The sequence below is a fragment of the Aythya ferina genome (assembly GCF_964211825.1).
Source record: "Aythya ferina genome assembly, chromosome: Z".
NCBI classification, from domain to species: Eukaryota; Metazoa; Chordata; class Aves; order Anseriformes; family Anatidae; genus Aythya; species Aythya ferina.
Window position 1 is genome coordinate 69079937 of NC_140299.1, and position 17998 is coordinate 69097934.

The 17998-nt window shown below is 39.6% G+C and overlaps 1 protein-coding gene across 1 annotated transcript in view; it reads left to right on the forward strand.

Moving 5' to 3' along the window:
* NCBP1 (nuclear cap binding protein subunit 1) overlaps positions 1-17998 on the forward strand; it is a 29383-nt gene that overhangs the window by 9690 nt on the left and 1695 nt on the right. The window contains exons 11-21 of the mRNA XM_084503346.1: positions 2553-2663; positions 3897-3961; positions 4665-4727; positions 6084-6158; positions 7833-7936; positions 8764-8886; positions 10159-10261; positions 11618-11711; positions 14238-14341; positions 15178-15292; positions 17781-17912. Of these exons, the coding sequence (XP_084359472.1) occupies positions 2553-2663; positions 3897-3961; positions 4665-4727; positions 6084-6158; positions 7833-7936; positions 8764-8886; positions 10159-10261; positions 11618-11711; positions 14238-14341; positions 15178-15292; positions 17781-17912 (1089 nt within the window). The remainder of the gene's footprint in view (positions 1-2552; positions 2664-3896; positions 3962-4664; positions 4728-6083; positions 6159-7832; positions 7937-8763; positions 8887-10158; positions 10262-11617; positions 11712-14237; positions 14342-15177; positions 15293-17780; positions 17913-17998) is intronic.

The following is a 17998-nucleotide window of genomic DNA, read 5'->3' on the forward strand; positions in this document are numbered from 1 at the left end:
AAATAGTGATGTTTCCTCCAAGGCACTTCCCATATTAGAGGAGTTTAATTAAACGTAATGTGTATCAGAAGAGCAGCGTAGGTTTTCTTGTAATGCCTCTTTTCAAAGGTCTGTTTTCACGATACAGAGCTGTATAAAACTTCGTTAATTTCTAATCAAAAATTGAAAGGAATTGACAGATTTCAGTAATAATCCTGACTTATATAAAGGCTTTATGAAGAAGTAACTGTCTATAAATAGGAATTTCATAGTTAATTATAACAAGAAATAATCTAATGTAGAAGGTGTATCTTAATAAAGACGGGATTGAGAATTTCTGTTGGCACCAAAATGCCAAATATTCTGAATGCTGGTAAGTTGTGTTATGTTTGGTCATGTTGCTCTATTTGTACTCTGAATTCAGAAGAGAGGAATCTCAAAATTGATGATAATTTTCTGTCTTAACATCAAAATATCGTCAGTGGTCTTATCTTCAATATCTTCTGGTGCTGTATATGGCTATATGGCTAGGTGCTTTATGCTCAGCTCAGTGTTAGTGCCACCAAGTAGTTACTGCAATTCCTGATGAAATAAGTTACTTAAACACCTTGGAAATCCACTGATTCAAAGACTCGGAGGATATGAAATTAAAAAGTCTGCATAGACAAAGTGACTGGAGACAAATGCAAGATTGGTGTATGAATTGTATTGACTGTATCTGTCACAATTTCCTTTTTCTTGCAATTTTGAGTTGTTCTAGAATGTTAACGTTATTACTTATGACTGTGTATTTTTAAAGAAGTTCCTGAATTTTTAAGGCTTAGCATGCATTTTGCAGACTTGTTCATTCTGCTTGCTACTACTCCTTTGTAAGGTTTCTCTTAACATTCAAGCCAGAAGTTTATTGCTTTCAACAGCAGTTCAGCAGTTTCATCTGTGAAATTTCACTAACTTTTGTCATATGGCACAGAACAGTCGATATAATGTTGTCTAACAAACAAATTAATAAAATAAATAAAGTATTATTTAAGACTGAGACCATAACCGTAAATGTAGCCTGAAACTGCTCAGTATCTTCCCAAATATATGTATTTTTGAGGTCCGTAAGGCTGCATGCTGTAGTTTGTCAGGCCGAGCTGTGTTCGTCAGAATGCTCTGTGCTCCCTAGAACCTGTGCAAAATATTCTCAAACGTGGCACCTTTCAGCAGCTGCTTATAAGCATATTTGTGGTATTACTGGTAGCTGTGAACAGAGAGTGTCTCGGCAGCGTGACTGGGTTGCTGTACTGGTATGACCTGTTGTGCGCTTATGGCTTTTGGACAGAGTTTGGATGTTCAGGTTTTCAGAGCCCTGACCTTTCTTGTGACCTGGTTATTTTCACAAAGTGCTGCATGCCAGTTTGAAACACTTCATCTGAACGTTTGATAACAAACCCATGATGAACATCAGAACTATTGCCTTGAGGAGTGTCTCAGAGAGGTATTTAGTGGTTGTCCAATTGTTGCTGTTTCCCATCTTCAGAATAGGAGTAGTTCTGTGCCTGACAGGGTCCCATCTGCACCTTTTTATCATGTTTTTCAACATTACGTCCAAATTATTTTGTCGTGGAAAGGTTCTTCAGTTCCTTATGGTCTCTTCATGCTTTTAAATCCATCCTCAGAATATAAAGTTCTAGTCAGTGTGTTTTCACGTGCTGTTTGTGATGTCTATAAATGGATGTTGATTTCTTACGCTAGTAAGATTATCTACTGCTTACTCGTTTAAGCTTTAATTCTTCTCTTCCGTGTTTATTTGGAAGTTGTCAGTGAGGAAAATCACCAGCTATAATGAATCAGAGGTTCCTGATTCCTGTGATGTAATTTAAATCTAGTTGAGAGTGGCATGCAAACTAAACAGAAGCTCAGACATGAACGTTGTATAGTGATGATTTCTTCATAGCCCTTAAAGGTTGACGTCCTATTATTTAGGCAAAGTTGAAAATAAAACATGAATGCAGGACTGTTTTTAGCTTTCTTACAAGGATCCTCAGCCAAGGGGTACAGGGCATATATTTTTGTTGTATAAAATGCTGGTTGTAATTTTCAGTTTCAAGTTGTGGCTTTTATTTATATAAGTTTTTCCACATAGAAGAAAAGAGGCCACTGTGGAAAAGTACAGGTTTATTTTTCTTGTAAATAGTCTCTTGTATTAAGTGAAGCTTAAGCATATGGTATGTTTAATATTTATTATTTAAGAGGATTAGATAATTTCAGCTTCGGTTTGCTCAGATCATTTGGTGATGATGCAATATGGCATATTAAAACCATGCACATTGCTAGACATGTATAATGCTGGGATGGCGTAGTATTAATTTGGACGATGAGGGCAGTTGCTCACTGTTTTTGTGTGATGTAGAGTTACCATTGTCTTTACAAATTTCACGTTTTTTTTTTTTCCTGGAACATATATTTGACAGTAATATGAAGTCATTTGTGTATGTTGTTGTTCAAGGTTGATGTCACTGTTCTGGAGCTGAGGGTTTTGGAGGCCGACGTCTGGCTGTGCTCTAATTGTATGCCTTCCTCTCCTACAGGTGATATTTGCAGAATTGTTTCAGCTTCCATCTCCGCCACACATTGAAGTCATGTACACGACGCTGCTGATTGAACTGTGCAAACTTCAGCCTGGTTCTTTACCACAAGTCGTATCCTTTCCTTGCTGCTGGAGAGCGTTTTTAAAATGGAGTCTTTATGTTATTTGTTCCATGGGTACGGAGACAGCAATAAATACTGTCAGTAATAATGCCTGTTACACTCACATGAAAGAACAACACAGCCCACATAGCACAGATCTAGTCTTGCTGGTTGGGCAAGACTCTTCAGATTTCTGGACACTGTTCTGGTACTTCCTCTCACCTACCCAAGAAGTGCTGTTTTAGTGAGGGGATAAAATATTAGCTCTCCTGTTTGTCAGTATAGCCTGTTAGGTCTGGATAATGTGTGGCACGGTCACAGATGCATTACAGGCTGAGAAAGAAAGGAAGTGACAAACTTGATCTTTTGTTCTAACAGCTAAGTGAGCGCTCCTACTCTTTTTTTTTTTTTTTTTTTTTTTCCTCCAGTAGGAAGTGTAGCAGATGATTTAAAGGAACTTGCTTGAGTTCCCACTCAAATGCTCCCACTACGAGCATTTGAAAGGTCAGTAATCATCCGTCAGCACAGATAGAGTAGCTAAATGCTGAAGAAGGATGCATGACTCCCAGCTAATTCTGACTATTACATTGTCCCTGTTGTGCTGCCATTTTAGATCATGTTAGCTCATCATTTCAGGTCAAGACTCTGAGAATGGAGGGCTGTGAACAGATGCCTGCTAACTTCATTCACAAATTTTCATTATATTTCATGGTATCACTCACTTTTTGAAAACCATACAATCTCATTGATCTATTCCTAGAGTTGTGTGTCCCTCTGTGCAGGAAGTTTTTAGTGTTAATATGGACGCCATAAGGATAAAGCCCTTCTGGGTGAAATCAGTGTAGACATACTTTCTCAATACTTCAGTGTTGATCAAAGATTATGGGTAAGCTTCGACAGCAGCCTGTGAAGCCATGATGGTGAGATTACAGAAATACTCCATTAGGAAGTTGGTGTCCATTTATATCAGTGCAGTTTCCATTCTTGTGTGATCAGAATTCTGACTTTCTGTAGAAGAATCACATAGTCTTGTTACAATAACAGATGAAAAATAGACTGGGATTAGAAGGTAGAACTCACTTCTTGGCCTTTAGTCTGTGTTCTTTTCCACTGCAGTTTTTCTGTGATTTACCTGATCCTGGAGCAGTCAGTACAAGAGTTGATAAGATTCTATTCAAAAACTGAAAAGAACTACAAATGACTTATTTAATGCTTCTCTGTTAACCTTAATAAGAAACTTTCAGCTTGCACAAGCGACAGAAATGCTCTACATGCGTTTGGATACAATGAATACAACCTGTGTAGACAGGTAAAAGTGTTCTGGAGATGACAGAAAATGTTATTAATTCTTCTTGTGCATTGGGTATTGAGGAATCTGTGGAAGGAATAATCCAAAATCTGTGTTAGAACTTTATGGTGTTGTTCAAAATGATTTTGGGGGCTCTGGAATTGATCAGTCTAAATAGAAAGTAGGCGACTCTTGGCCTCCTTATAAACACTCCATGGTGAGCTGGTGAGAACTTTCCCACGTTCCAGCCTGGTATTCCAGTTCATTGATAGTTGACTGGTACTCTGTCTGGTACTAAGCCTGCTCCCTAGCGGCCTGGCAAGTGAGTGGGAAATGGAGTCTCGGCACGTGTGCCACCCAGAGGAGAGTGGCTGTCATTTTGCTGCTTGAGTGAAGCCTGCGTTGTGCAGGAGAGCTGCTAATTACTCACCAAAAATGTGAAAGTTGCATATGCACACTAAGTTTACGTTTTGTTAGCTTAGTATGTCATCTGTATGTATGGAACAACAGAATGTGACAGGCTGTCTTGTTCTTCCAAAATAGCTAGTTTCTGTTTCTCTGAACTTGGTCTTTCATATCTGTCAACATAAATGTAATGCTATAGTGGCTTTAGAGTTCAGGCTTGCTTTTGACAGGTAGAATACGTTTACAGGAAAATCTCAATTGAAAGTTTTCCTGCACTTCTGGTATTTAATGGAGTTTTTTTTTTTTCCTTTTGATAAAGATTTATTAATTGGTTTTCTCACCACTTGAGCAACTTCCAGTTCCGTTGGAGCTGGGAAGACTGGTAAGTTTCTTTCCTTTTAATCTGAACCTCATATTGCAAAAACCTTAAACTTTCAAACTTATTCATGAAATGTCACAGTATAGTGGCCCTGTTAATTGCTTTCCTCTAACTTTTCAGAGATCTTTTTATAATCTGTTCACCACCATTCAGTGGAAGGTTATCTTGATAATCTTCTTAGTTACTGTATTGTCTGTCCCTGACTAGCTTTGTGAAGAATCTCATGTAAGTGCGAGCGTGCCCTAAGGAGAAATAGAAATTTCTTTAGATTGTGCTGTGCCCTTGGTCAGTTGTTGGCAAATTCTCTGAAATGGCTCCTTATTTTAATGATTTGTTCTGATGCTTCCTCTCTTTGTATCCTGTGTTCAGGCTGTGACGATGCTCTCTCTCCTACTCTAACCTTTCATTTTAACCTTTGTCCTTGGGACCTTGGGGTCTGTTTCCCTCCTGCCAAATCCTAGTACACAAAGTTCCATCAGAGCTGCCCCAGCCACCCATTCTTATTTTGCCAAATCTTGAATTTGCATTCCTGGGTGGAGATCCGTGGACTCTATCACTGTCTAACCACAGGTTTCCCAGGTTTTGTGTTCCAGACGCCATGCTGGCTCTTTACTGCCATCTTGTTGCTCACTCTCTCCATTTTAGCAATATCACCTTGGCGTTCAGTCCTCTTTACAGACCTAACTTCTGCAGCCTGCTACCATACACACTCTCCATAGGTGATCTGCCCAAGCCTCATGGAGAGGGGTGCAGTACGTTGCTGTGGCATTACTTAAGTTTCTTGTGTTGTCCTTGTAGAGTTAAGTGCTTGCTGGTTACTCTAGTATACATCCATGTTGGCTGACCAGCCAGTGCTCTTCAAAGAGCTGATTTTTCTTTGCATGGACGTTCCTTGATGGGAATGCTTATGTGGGTTTCTATCACAAGCTGCCATTTTTCACAAATCTTGAAAATGTCACTATATTTGAGATTTTTCTTCAACTGAAATGCATTTGAAATCAGCCAGAAGCTCAGAAATTCCTGTGAGGGAGGAACAGACTATGAAATCACACAAGGTTCTTTTCCTCAGGAAAGAGAAAGCAGGCTAACCATCAGCACAAGCTATTTTTGGTCTGGTGGGGAAAAGAGTGCTACTTAAAAACATAGCATACAAAAGATGAACTTTCAAGATTGCTGATAATAAGGAAATAGTGATAAACCACCTCATTGTCTTAAAAATGCCTACACCGTAAAACAGAAAGTGTTAAGCAGTCCAGCTATGCTTAGGCCATGATTGTTTTGCACGTATTGGGCTAAGCCAGAAAGAGACTAACTCACAAATTCTTTCACTAAAAACTATTGCATTCTGTCCTTTGATAGGTCAGATTGTCTTACTCAGGACCTTGAAAAGCCCAAACCCAAATTTGTGAGAGAGGTTTTGGAAAAATGCATGCGGTAAGTAACACCCTTAGATAGTTGAGTTTTAAACAAAGTTTGATCTTTTCTTCTGGATATAGTCAGATTCATTTTAACTTGACTCTTATCTTACACATGTCTGTTCTTACAATTCAGTCTCAGCTAAGAGATGAGTCTGTGCTATTTTGTTCTGGCCTACATACTGTAGGACACTTAAAACACTAATTCTATCAGAGAGAGGGAGAAATAGGTGGAGCAAATGGTAGTGAGCTAGCTATCTCTAGGTATGCCCACCTATGTTTACAAAAAGATGTACTTCACCACAGGCGTGGAAAGAAACAGAGTTCAGTCAGTATTTCTGGAAAGTATTAGGCATTCGCAGAGATAGAGGGAACTGATTATAAGTTATTCTAAAAGAATCAAGATCATTCATAGCTTCTGGGCCTCTATGATGTTGCTTGTATTTAAAAATAATAATAGTAGTAATTCACAAACAAGTTTCTCCAAAGCCCAACAATAAGAGTACACAATCAGGACTAGACTTAGGATTCTAGAGAGAGAAGGATATAGAAGGGAGAAAAAAAGACCATGTTGTTCAGTGTCCCACACGGAAACATTAATCCATTTTAGAGTGATATAGAGTATAGAGTGATTTAGATTATAGGAAGGGTGAAAGTATTGTACTACAAAATAAATGCATTTTTTTCTGTTACATTCTTCCATTTCACTGGAAACTGGTGGTGAAATTTAAGCCTTTATAGTAATCAAATAAGTTGGAAAGTAAAATCAAGAGATTTGTAGACATGAAGACATTTAATATTTTTTTCTGCTTGGATTACCAATGTCCTAGTAGTTTTCTAGAAAGCATTTTAGGCTTTTGCATAAAGCATCCTACCAAGCAGCTTCTAAATCTTTTCACAAGCTAAATTGTGAAGATGATGCTCTCGGTATCAAAGTATTTGAATAGAGAGCATCTTCTGGCAAGTTACTTTTACTAACAAGTAGAAGCTACCACTGTGTTGAAGAAACATCTGTGAAATGTAAAGACCAGGAAAAAAAAAACCATTGTAAATCAATGACTTAGGTGTTGGCCCTGATGTTATAGTGTTGTGGTTTAACCTGTCCAGCAGCTACACACCACACAGCCATTTGCTCACCCTCCTCACTCCCTTTCTGGAATGAGAGAAACAGGAACACAAAGCATGCGGGTTGAGATAAAGACAGTTTATTAGGACAGAAAATAAAGGAAAATAATAACAATAATGATGATAATAGTACTAATAACAATAATGTGTACAAACAAGTGATGCACAATGCAATTGCTCACCACCCACTGACCGATGCCCAGCCTAACCCTGAGCAGCCGGCCCCCCAGCCCCGGCTAGCCACCCCTGTATATTGTTTAGTGTGACCCCAGATGGTATGGAATACCCCTTTGGCCAGTTTGGGTCAGCTCTCCCGGGTCTGTCCCCTCCCAACTCCTGCTGCACCCCCAGCCTACCTGCTGGCAGGACAGAGCCAGGAGCTGAGAAGTCCTTGGCTTAGTGTAAGCACTGCTCTGCAACAACCAAAACATCGGTGTGTTATCAACATGATTCTCATCCTGAATCCAAAACACAGCACGGTGCCAGCTGCTAGGAGGAAAATTAACTATCGTAGCTGATACCCGGACATATACCCATCTTCATTCTGCTCTGTGAAACTTATTTCCAGACTCTCCTACCATCAGCGAATAATAGACATTGTTCCTGCAAGCTTTTCTGTCCTCAGTCCTGCAAATCCAGTGTGCATTTACAAATATGGAGATGAAAGCAATAGTAAGTATTACGTGGTAGGTTACTTGAGTGGTTGAATTCAAGTGTTTCAGAGCAAGGGAGCACACTAGATTGAGCGTATTGGTTGCCTTCATAAAGAAAAGTGCAGGTGAAACAAATAAGTGATTTTTTTTATGGGCACATGTTCCATATGAGCAATTAATACAAAGTCTGGATCTCTGTATTACTGTCTTTTAATTTTGTAAAAGAAAAGAAAACCCAGATACATTAAGTTATTTTTGCTGAGGTGGTTGTGGTATTGTACAGTATTGCATTGTTTGTCAGAGGACTAAAGTTGGAAAATTCATCTATTTTCCCTGTTCAGGCACAATCCTATGCAAAAGTAAGCACATGAAATGATAATATGGGCTTTTTTTTTTTTTTTTTAACCTTCATAAAACAGTAGAGCATTCTACCAGTAAACTGGGTTTAATGAAACAGCAAATAATGTGGAGATTGACGTAGAGACTTTTTACAACCAATAATAAAAAAATTAATAGACAATCCTAAACATAAAGGTTTCGCCACCAAAGATGAAGTGAGGAAAAACAAGGCAATATTGTATCTTTAGGAAACTGGGGGAGGATGAAATACAACCTCAGAAAGGGAGAGTGATATGTTGACCTCAGCTCTAAAGATTGTACCGAATGTTTTGAATTTAACATGAAGACTAGGAAACCTGCTGAGCAGTGTTATGGAATAGTGGTGTGGACAATGTCAAAAACTGCTAGTTTTAAGTGTATCTGGGAATTGTACTTGCTTCTCTGAGAGGCAAACTGATGATAAAAAGTACTCAATTGTCTACTGATTTTTTTGACCTCTTTGTTTAGGGTCTCTTCCTGGATATACTGTGGCACTCTGTTTAACAATTGCAATTAAAAACAAGGCCAGTAATGATGAAATCTTCAGCATTTTAAAAGATGTGCCTAATCCAAACCAGGATGATGATGATGGTAAGATATCTGTTAGGCTTTGCAAGGCTCTAAATACGTCCGTATGCACTGATTTACACTCCTCTGGAGCTATGCGTGTGCTGGTTAACTGAACTGTTTGTTTCTTCCTTCCTACATTTGGCTTTTAATGTATTAGTAAATAAAAGTCATGCACCATTGTTAAGGTTTGTTGTAAACGTGTTACATGCAGAAGCAAACCTCTTTTTCTTAACAGCGGTAACCCAGTGCTCAAGATGGCTTTTCCTGGAATTGTCGTCAGAGGCATCATGAAGGAATTTAACATTTCCCTTGCCTTCATAGTACAGTTCATGCTGTTTGCCTTACCCTGGCAATTCAGTGCTTTTGCCCTTGTCTAAAAGCTCCCCTCCTCTCAGTGCAGTCTTATGGCAGACAAAACAGCCGCATGCTGGTGTTAATCTTGCACAGAAGGTGGTTCTCTTCCTCCTACAATAGAAACTCACAATGGGACTCCATGCAAGTTCTGCTGAGCTTTGCAGCCTCAGGCAGTATTGATTGCTAAAGCCCATGCATTTTAGGGGGAAAGAATGAGTACGAGATAGAGAATCTGTCTTCTGAGAAGTGATCTGTGCAATGGGGACGGTTTCATAGTATATAGTATATTTCCATAGTAACAGCAATTGCTCTACCGTGCAAGCAGAGAGCACCAGTAATAAGTTTCTTGTCCTGAGATCCTCTGTCATGTCTCCTGATGTGGTTTAGGCGTCACCCAGTAATCAGTGTTGCCTGTCCCACTTGTCTTCATCTGTAGATCTATAGGAAGGATTTAGCACCATTCACCTCTAGTACCCATGTTCGCTAAGCACACTTGTTTGACCTTCTCCCATATTAGAAATAGCCATCCTTTCCTAATCATCCTTAGCTTCACCTGTGCTCACCCACTGTCCTTTCCTAATGGTCTACCAGGCCTTCAGCTTGATGCAAACCTCCTTGGCTCTCCTTCTCTGCTGCTGTTATGTTACATGCTTGTTGTGGGGCTGTGTCTCTGATACCTTCTTCAGTGGCCTGGAATTCACCCCGTGTGTTTTCCCCGTGACAAAACGGGGGTGTGAATATCTGCAATACATATAATACTTGGTAAAATAAGTACTTGGAAAATCTTTACCAGCTCCCTGCTCAGCCTTGCACGCCCCTCTTGCCATTTTATTTTTTTTTGTGAAATGAGTTAAAACCGTAAGTTACTGTTCCAGTTTTATGTGTAGTTTACGTGCTCTGCTTGAGGTACTTACGGTTTGAACTTCAAATAACTTGCAGATGAAGGATTTACCTTCAACCCTCTGAAAATAGAAGTCTTTGTTCAGACCCTGCTCCATCTAGCTGCAAAGTCTTTCAGCCACTCTTTCAGTGCCCTGGCGAAGTAAGTGTAATACGTATGTTCTTTTGGGGCTAACAGAACTGTTTAATTCTGACAATGAAATGACTGACAAGAAAGCTGATCTCCAGGCTTCAGCCATATTCTCAGTGCTTCACAATGCAGTAGGATTTGGAGAACTAGTGATGCTGCTTACTGAAGGAATGGTAGTGTAAATGCTAGCTCACATATGTGAATGGAGTTAACAAAGGTATATATCCCGTTGATTGAGCTGTGTGACGTATGTCACAGCGATGTGATGCACATCAGATGAGTGAGACAGGTCTGGAACCTAAATCCATTTTAGGATTACTCATTTGCTGCGCATATGAGGAAGAAGGGATGTCTCCTTATGTTTGAATGACTGGGTAACAGTCATCACGTTATCTTTACTATGAGTATGACTAACAAACAGTAAGGCCTGGAGAAAATGAAAAGAAAATAGGAAATGTAAAAGCAGCTTGCTACAAATGTCTGTATGTAACAGAACAAAATAAGATCAATTCCTGAGTATTTTGGAGAGCACCCCTTAATAAAATTCTCTAAAGAGTTTACTTTACCTTTTTTTTTTTCAGCAAAATGAGATACAATAGCTCATTTTTAGTACTGTGTAATTTTCAGGTGTTATTAAATGGCCATGATCTGGGAAAGGTAGTTAAATACATCTTAATGGATTGGTTTTGTGTTTGCCAGTGAAAATACAAAGAGGTAGTACAAAAACCTGTTCTTGGAAGCTCTGTAAAGGCCGTGTTTACAAGAAGCTGTTGCAGTAACCTGCAATCAGTAGTACAAGAGGCCGGCTGATGTAAATATGCAGAGCCATAATATTTTCCCTGCTGCAGACCAGCAGTGGCAGGCATGAGATCAAAAAGGTCTAAATAGTGCTTTATAGTTACATTATAATAAGCCGATTTGTGAACACTGTGTGGCATTGAGCATAACTATGCTAAAATTGAGGCTTTAGCTGCACTTCTGTCAAAAAGAGGCAGATTGGTTAAGTGTCTAAAGTTATGGAAACACATATCGAGAAGGTCTAAGGCTCAAAAAGGCAAGCAAATTTTGCTTCAGTTGTGTAGCTAAGTACACCAAGCATGAAAGTGCCTCCTGCTTTCTGTGAGAGTATGATAAATGTAGTCCACTGTCAGGGAGAAAGTTCACCACCGAGATTCAAGCTGCTTTTAGGACTGTAGATTTTTTTTTTTGGCTCAGGCTGATTATATTTTCTGTAGATTAATTGTTCAAGAATTGCTGCAGATAGTCCCAGAATTCTCCTTTTGGGCAGTCTAAACCACCTGCCTCATATCTCGTGCTTTTTTGACCTGATCCCAACCCCTCCACTGACTATTTTGTATCTGTTAAAAGGTTTCATGAAGTCTTTAAAACACTTGCTGAAAGTGATGAGGGAAAACTCCATGTTCTGAGGGTTGTATATGAGGTTTGGAAGAATCACCCACAGGTAAGAGGTTGCAATGTTGTTGTGAGTTTTGACTCACAGGGGTCATATTAAATAAAAAGCAGTACAGTTTGCTTTATATCCTTTAAAAGATTCTTGACTATTGACTTATTTGAAGGAAAGTTCAAATTGTGTTTACTGTTGTTAGTAGTGCCCAAAAAGAAGGTTGGAGGTGAAGTATATACTGTGAAGCCATTTGTTCCTCAGTAAATTACGGGAGAGCAAAGGCTGTCATTCTGACTCAGCTTCATGCTATGTTTTTTGTCAAATAAGAGAGTAACTTTTGCTAAAAACTTGTATCTGCTCAAAAATTGGAAACTGGTGTTGACGTGTGGAATTGAAAAATGTGATGTAGATCTCATAACAAAAGCAGGCAAATGTTTTGGATATGAGAAAACCTGATTTCAGAGCTTTTTTTCACTTGGTAGTGAAAGCCATGCAGTTATTCCACAAAGATCATGTTGGAGTCACTGTTGTGCATGTGCAAAGTGAGTAGAGCTGCAGTCAATAACTGTTCAGAACAGATCAGTCTGACAGTACCATGATTACATTCAATCTCAAGCCAGAGGAAATAACACCCTGGAAGACCTATGAAAAATACCTCACTTGTTTAAGCCGTTCAGTTTCCTCACAGCAGTTGTTTTCTCCCTCAGCTGTCATTCTTCTATAAATAGAAATCGATAAGGAACTCATGCTGAATTTGCCTGCATTAATTATTTCATGTATTCCATACTGATGTGTTTGTGTTACACATAACCGTGTCTGAAAGTGGACCGTATTTCACAGCTGCATAGTCCAGACTTTCCGAAGCAATTCCACTGAGAGCAATGGATAATTCCTGCATCTGCTACTGGACCTGTGGTCTGTTCTCTAGGGCTCCAAAGGGCAAAAACTTAGTGCCTAACAGAGATATAAGATCTTGTCTAGGTATCTTTTAAGTACAGTAAAAAAAAAAAATAATATTTTTTTATATATAAAATTTCCTGCGCAGAACACTGACCTTGAAAATGTGATGATTGCAATCTGACCTACTTCTTACTACTGTCCTTTAACTGGATCAGAAGAAATAATGTTACTGCAATCTAATATCCATATCCTCTTCATCCGTTTGTACTGCAGTAGGACCAAACCGAGATGGAGGTTTCAAACCCATACTTAATGGTTACATTAGATTTTTATGAATAAATCAAGATTGCTTTAAAACAAGTTATGAAGGCCTTGATCATGGAGCCTAAATTTCCTCTCCTCCATGTATCGCAGTTCAGTTTTTTTGCTTCTTGTTAAGCACTTTCTTTTCTGTGAGTCCACAACCTCTGGCACACAGACTCTGTACGGAGTCTGTTTTATGCAGCTCACCCTGCTCCTGTATAAATGGGAACATCTTTTGATTTGGTTCAGACTACCAGTAGTATTTCTGAGGCATATAATAGTAATGAGTGATCTCTGTTGCAGATAGTGATTTAGCAGCAGGAATCAGTAGTCCCTGGACCAATTTAGAAAGGTCGTGTTGGTGACTTCATGAAGAGAAACTTCAACACTGAGATGAAATTTTTTCCCCAAATTCTAAGCCTGTGTTTCTTGGAAGATCAGGCTAAGTAATCAGAGATTCGTCTTGGCATTACAGGAAGGCAAATAGAGCACAGGATGCTATCCTGGGACTTGAAAGTTGAGTCCTGAGTCTTCTGTATGATTCATCCAGTTATTTTAATTTTCCTTCCTTAAAAGGAGCTTTGTTACACTTCCTAATGTGACAATGGCTGGTTGTGAGGATAAATACATTGCAGGCTGTGGTTCTCAGATGTTGTGGTATTCAAGCACATGAATAACTAAGATAAGCCTTTTTTTTCTTTTTTTGAACAGCTTCTAACTGCTTTGGTCTGTAGCTCTTCTCTGCAGTTGCCTACTAGATTACTTGCAAAGCTTCTGGAATCATGACACTGCCTGTAGCAGGCAAACACTTCCATTGACTTCAGAGCACCGGCTCTGTCCTAATATAATAATGTTATGTCCTAACAGGAGTAGTTCCTGTAGGGAAGAGCTTATTGTCACATTTGAAAACTGTTGCAGTGCGAGGAGAGTAGGCCAACAGTTGTTCCTTATGGTGATGCAAGAGTTGTATAGGCTGTGGTTTTAGTGCTTTGATGACAACGCTTGGAGTTGTGTCCGTGACGTTTCACTTCCAACTCTGATGCGTGTATTTTTTGCTTGTGCATGGAAATACGTAACTTTATGAAGAGTGATGTGATACTTTCACAAGTAGAATAAAAGGTTGTTCAACAAAATGAGAATACTTGCTTTATGCAGTTGATAAAGATCCTCTAATGTAAGTAGCTTTAGGCTAGACTAACCAGATGTCATCTCTAGACAGCAGTAGCTTTTTTAAGTATTTGAAATTACCCGGTAATACCACTAATATTGAGTTGCATCAAACCACCTCTGAGGCTGGAGTACTTTGCGTAGGCTGAATGTTACCACAAGACCTTTTCTTATTTTGATAGAAATGACTATCTTGTCTTTCACAAAATACAGATGATTGCTGTGCTTGTGGACAAGATGATTCGGACACAAATTGTTGACTGTGCTGCAGTAGCAAACTGGATCTTCTCCTCGGAGCTTGCACATGATTTTACTAGGTAACACGAACCTGTCTTAGGTTGTTGTTTTCCTATGAATTACTATTTTAAGTGGCCACTGCATCTATGAAAACTGAGTAGTGTAAGCAAATGGTACAATTAACATTGTTCTGTCTGCAAAATACCTACTTCAGCATCTTTCTTTCTGAATTGGTGTTGTGCTTTAACCCGGCCGGCAGCTACACAGCACACAGCCATTTGCTCACCTTCCCCCTCCCTCTCTGGGATGAGAGAAATGGGAAAATGAAGTGTGTGGGTTGAGATAAAGACAGTTTAGTAGGACAGAAAATAAAGGAAAATAATAACAGTAATGATTATGGTACTAATAACAATAATATGTACGAAACAAGTGAGGCACAGTGCAATTGCTCACCAACTGCTGACCGATGCCCAGCCTAACCTTGGCTAGTCACCCCTATATATTGTTTAGCATGACCCCAGATGGTATGGAATACCCCTTTGGCCAGTTTGGGTCAGCTCTCCTGGGTCTGTCCCCTCCCAGCTCCTGCTGCACCCCCAGCCTGCCCACTGGCAGGACAGAGCCAGCAGCTGAAATGTCCTCAGCTTGGTGTAAGCACTGCTCTGCAACAACCAAAACATCGGTGTGTTGTCAACATGATTCTCATCCTGAATCCAAAACACAGCACCGTGCCAGCTGCTAGGAGGAAAATTAACTCTGTCCTAACTGAAACCAAGACAGTTGGCATTGTGTGTTTGTATGACCAGGCAAGAATGTTGCTAGCACGTCATTTTGCAAGTAGTCTCTAAACATACCAAAGTGGAAGAACCCTGGAAAACGTTCTTAGGCAAAGCTTGTTACTCTGTTGTGTATGTAGGTTTTATATCTGGGAAATCTTACATTCCACAATTCGTAAGATGAATAAGCATGTTCTGAAGATTCATAAGGAACTGGAGGAGACTAAGGCAAGATTGGCCAGACAGCACAAAAGAGTGAGTAATTTGTTTGTAATTTTTAATTATTTTAAGCTAAGTTACACAAACCTGCATGCTGCCAGACTGATGCATAATTGCTTTTGGGGAAGGACAGACTAAATATGCTTATCAGGAAGTATGTATGCAGACGTGGTCATTTGTAGCACTTAAAACGTTAAAAACTGACTGCGTGTTATCAATCCGCATTTCTGAAGTTTGCAATTACGTAAGAAATCAGTAAAATCTTTAGGGGAATTCACGTCTATTTACTCTGTCCAAGCTTTCTCTCACAAGTTTCTCTTCCAATATGAGCATCTCTTCCATTTCCCTTCTTATCTGGATTCCAATTACCTTATTAGGTAACACTGAGAACAGTTACAAACTTTTTACATATTTACAGTAAGTTCTGTTAAAGAGTACTCTTGTGGCTTCCATGCAGAAGTGCACGGAAACAGCTATTTGCTATTGAAAAGTTGGCTGTTACTGTTCTTCTGATGGATGCTGCTGGATTCTGACACTGGCACCTGTCATTTCCTTCTTCCAGGTTATTTTTCTGAATGCCTTTTGCATGATGTGAGTTACTGTATGCAACAAACTGATGAACGATCTGCTGTTGTGTTCTCTTGTCCCAAGTAGGACAGTAAGATGGGGTGAGAGCGTGTCTTCTGTGGCAGTTGCTGAGGACAGGACCCTTGGCTGAATGTAATACTAGGCCGTGACAGTATGAAGTCAGTTTATAGACAGGTTGAGAGTCCCAGAGAGTACGAAAGAATTTCCTGGTTAATGCATAGTCTGTGAGTGTGAGTACTTGCGCAAAACCCCTAGCTAGTCCCAAAACCAAGTCAGAATTTGGCATGTGGCACAGAGGCTGCTTGTGGTTTTTGAAGAAACCTGCACAAGTCGTTTGTTTCCAGGAGTACCTGTGAAGATTTCACCAACATCTCACAGTTAGCTTGTGCAAGTTTACCTCTTCGTCTTTTTCTGTTCACTCCAAGCAGCAGCTGTCATAGTTGTTTGCATCCTTAATGTACATTGATCAGCAGTTAATAAATGCCGGTAATTATTGAAGACTTGGATGCAATCATTGATCTTACTGTGAGACAAAGAGCTTCTCTGGCATCTTGAAACGAATACATCAGTGTTTTTGTTTCTGTACTTGTCTAATGCTGCAGCTCTTTATTACTGAATTCTTTAAATGAGTATTGTGCCAGGAAGAAGCATTTGTATGCAACAGTGAGTAGTCCTGCAGGCTGGTGCTCTGCTGCATGACCATTCCTTTTAGAGGAAGGAAACCATCAAATTTTGATGTCCCCAGCATGAAATGGATTGCCTTATTATGGAATGAGTCCAAGCCTTCTCTTAGGGCCCATCGATCTTTCATCATTTTAAGTTCAAGTAACCTCTGTAGTTGGGGGGAAAAAGTAAGTTCCTATAGAAAGAATAAAATAAAGTCCTCAGGTTCACATTTGATCTGGAAAGCCTTTTTTTTTTTTTTTTTTTTACACTGACTCAGAGCTATCAGTGTCTTCTGATTGTGAATTTCAGTTGTCATGCAGTAGGTGAGTTAAGATGTCCCCACATTTGTCACAAGTTGCTCATGTTCATTTTACAAATATTTTAAGTTTTTAGCTGTTAATTGTACGGGCACTTTTTACATGGAAACAATGGGGTGTGACGCAATATCTACATCTGAATGTATCCTAATCCATTTGGTTCTCTCCATCCTCCTGTATCCCATTTAGTCTTGTGTAAAACTTTGTTATCTGAGATCACAGTCTGATACCATGTACTTGTGGGCATTTTGTGGGGAGTTTGTTTCCTGTTTGTTTTTCTTTGGGAGTGGGGGTGGTTCGTTTGGTTTGGTTTAGCTTCAGGCAGTGAGAAAATTGCATGTTACTAGTTTGGTTTCCACCCTGTCCCTTTGTAGTCTCGGAGCTGTAGTCTCATTTGGTCATGAATAAGGGGAGGTCCCACTTCAGCACCATGGGCTAATAAAATGGCTGGTTTTCCATGTGCGCTAAGCAGCCAGATTCGTCTGACCTCTAGCACAAAGGCACTTTATTTTTTTGTAGTCCTGAGATTTCACAACTGTTCGCTGGATGAATTGCCTGTCCTGTAGCAGTGGCCACAATTTAAAACATCTATGCCTTTTTTTTTTTTTTAAGCTGTTCATTATCTGGTAATGATAAAGTCAGCAGGCATTATTATCTTCTATTGTTTCTCCAGTATGTGAAAGCTTAGTAAATCTTTAAGCTTTCTCTGGCTGCTCTGATACTTTGATTTTTTTCAAGCCTTTTCCACACCGGTGTCTTTTCTTCCAAGTGGGTCTTCTGTTATTATACTCAAAGTAAATATCCTAAAATATGCAGTTCTTGCCAAGCTAAAACGCAGCTTCAGTTGCTGCTCTTCAGTTTCTCCGTAGACCTTTTCACAGGTAAAACCAGAAGGCATTAACAGTATCCACAGGTAGCCAGGTTGCTAGTTAGTGTGTTGTTGTCACTTACAGCGAGACAGCGATGATGATGACCGAAGCAGTGATCGGGAAGATGGACCTCTAGAAGAGCAGATAGAGCGTTTGCAGGAGAAAGTTGAGTCAGCTCAGAGTGAGCAGAAGAATCTCTTCCTTGTTATATTCCAGGTAATGACGGGCAAGGTCTCATCCCACTTCTAAGGTTAATGAATTTATACGCTTTTGGTGTCACTTGTATCTTAGACATACTGTCG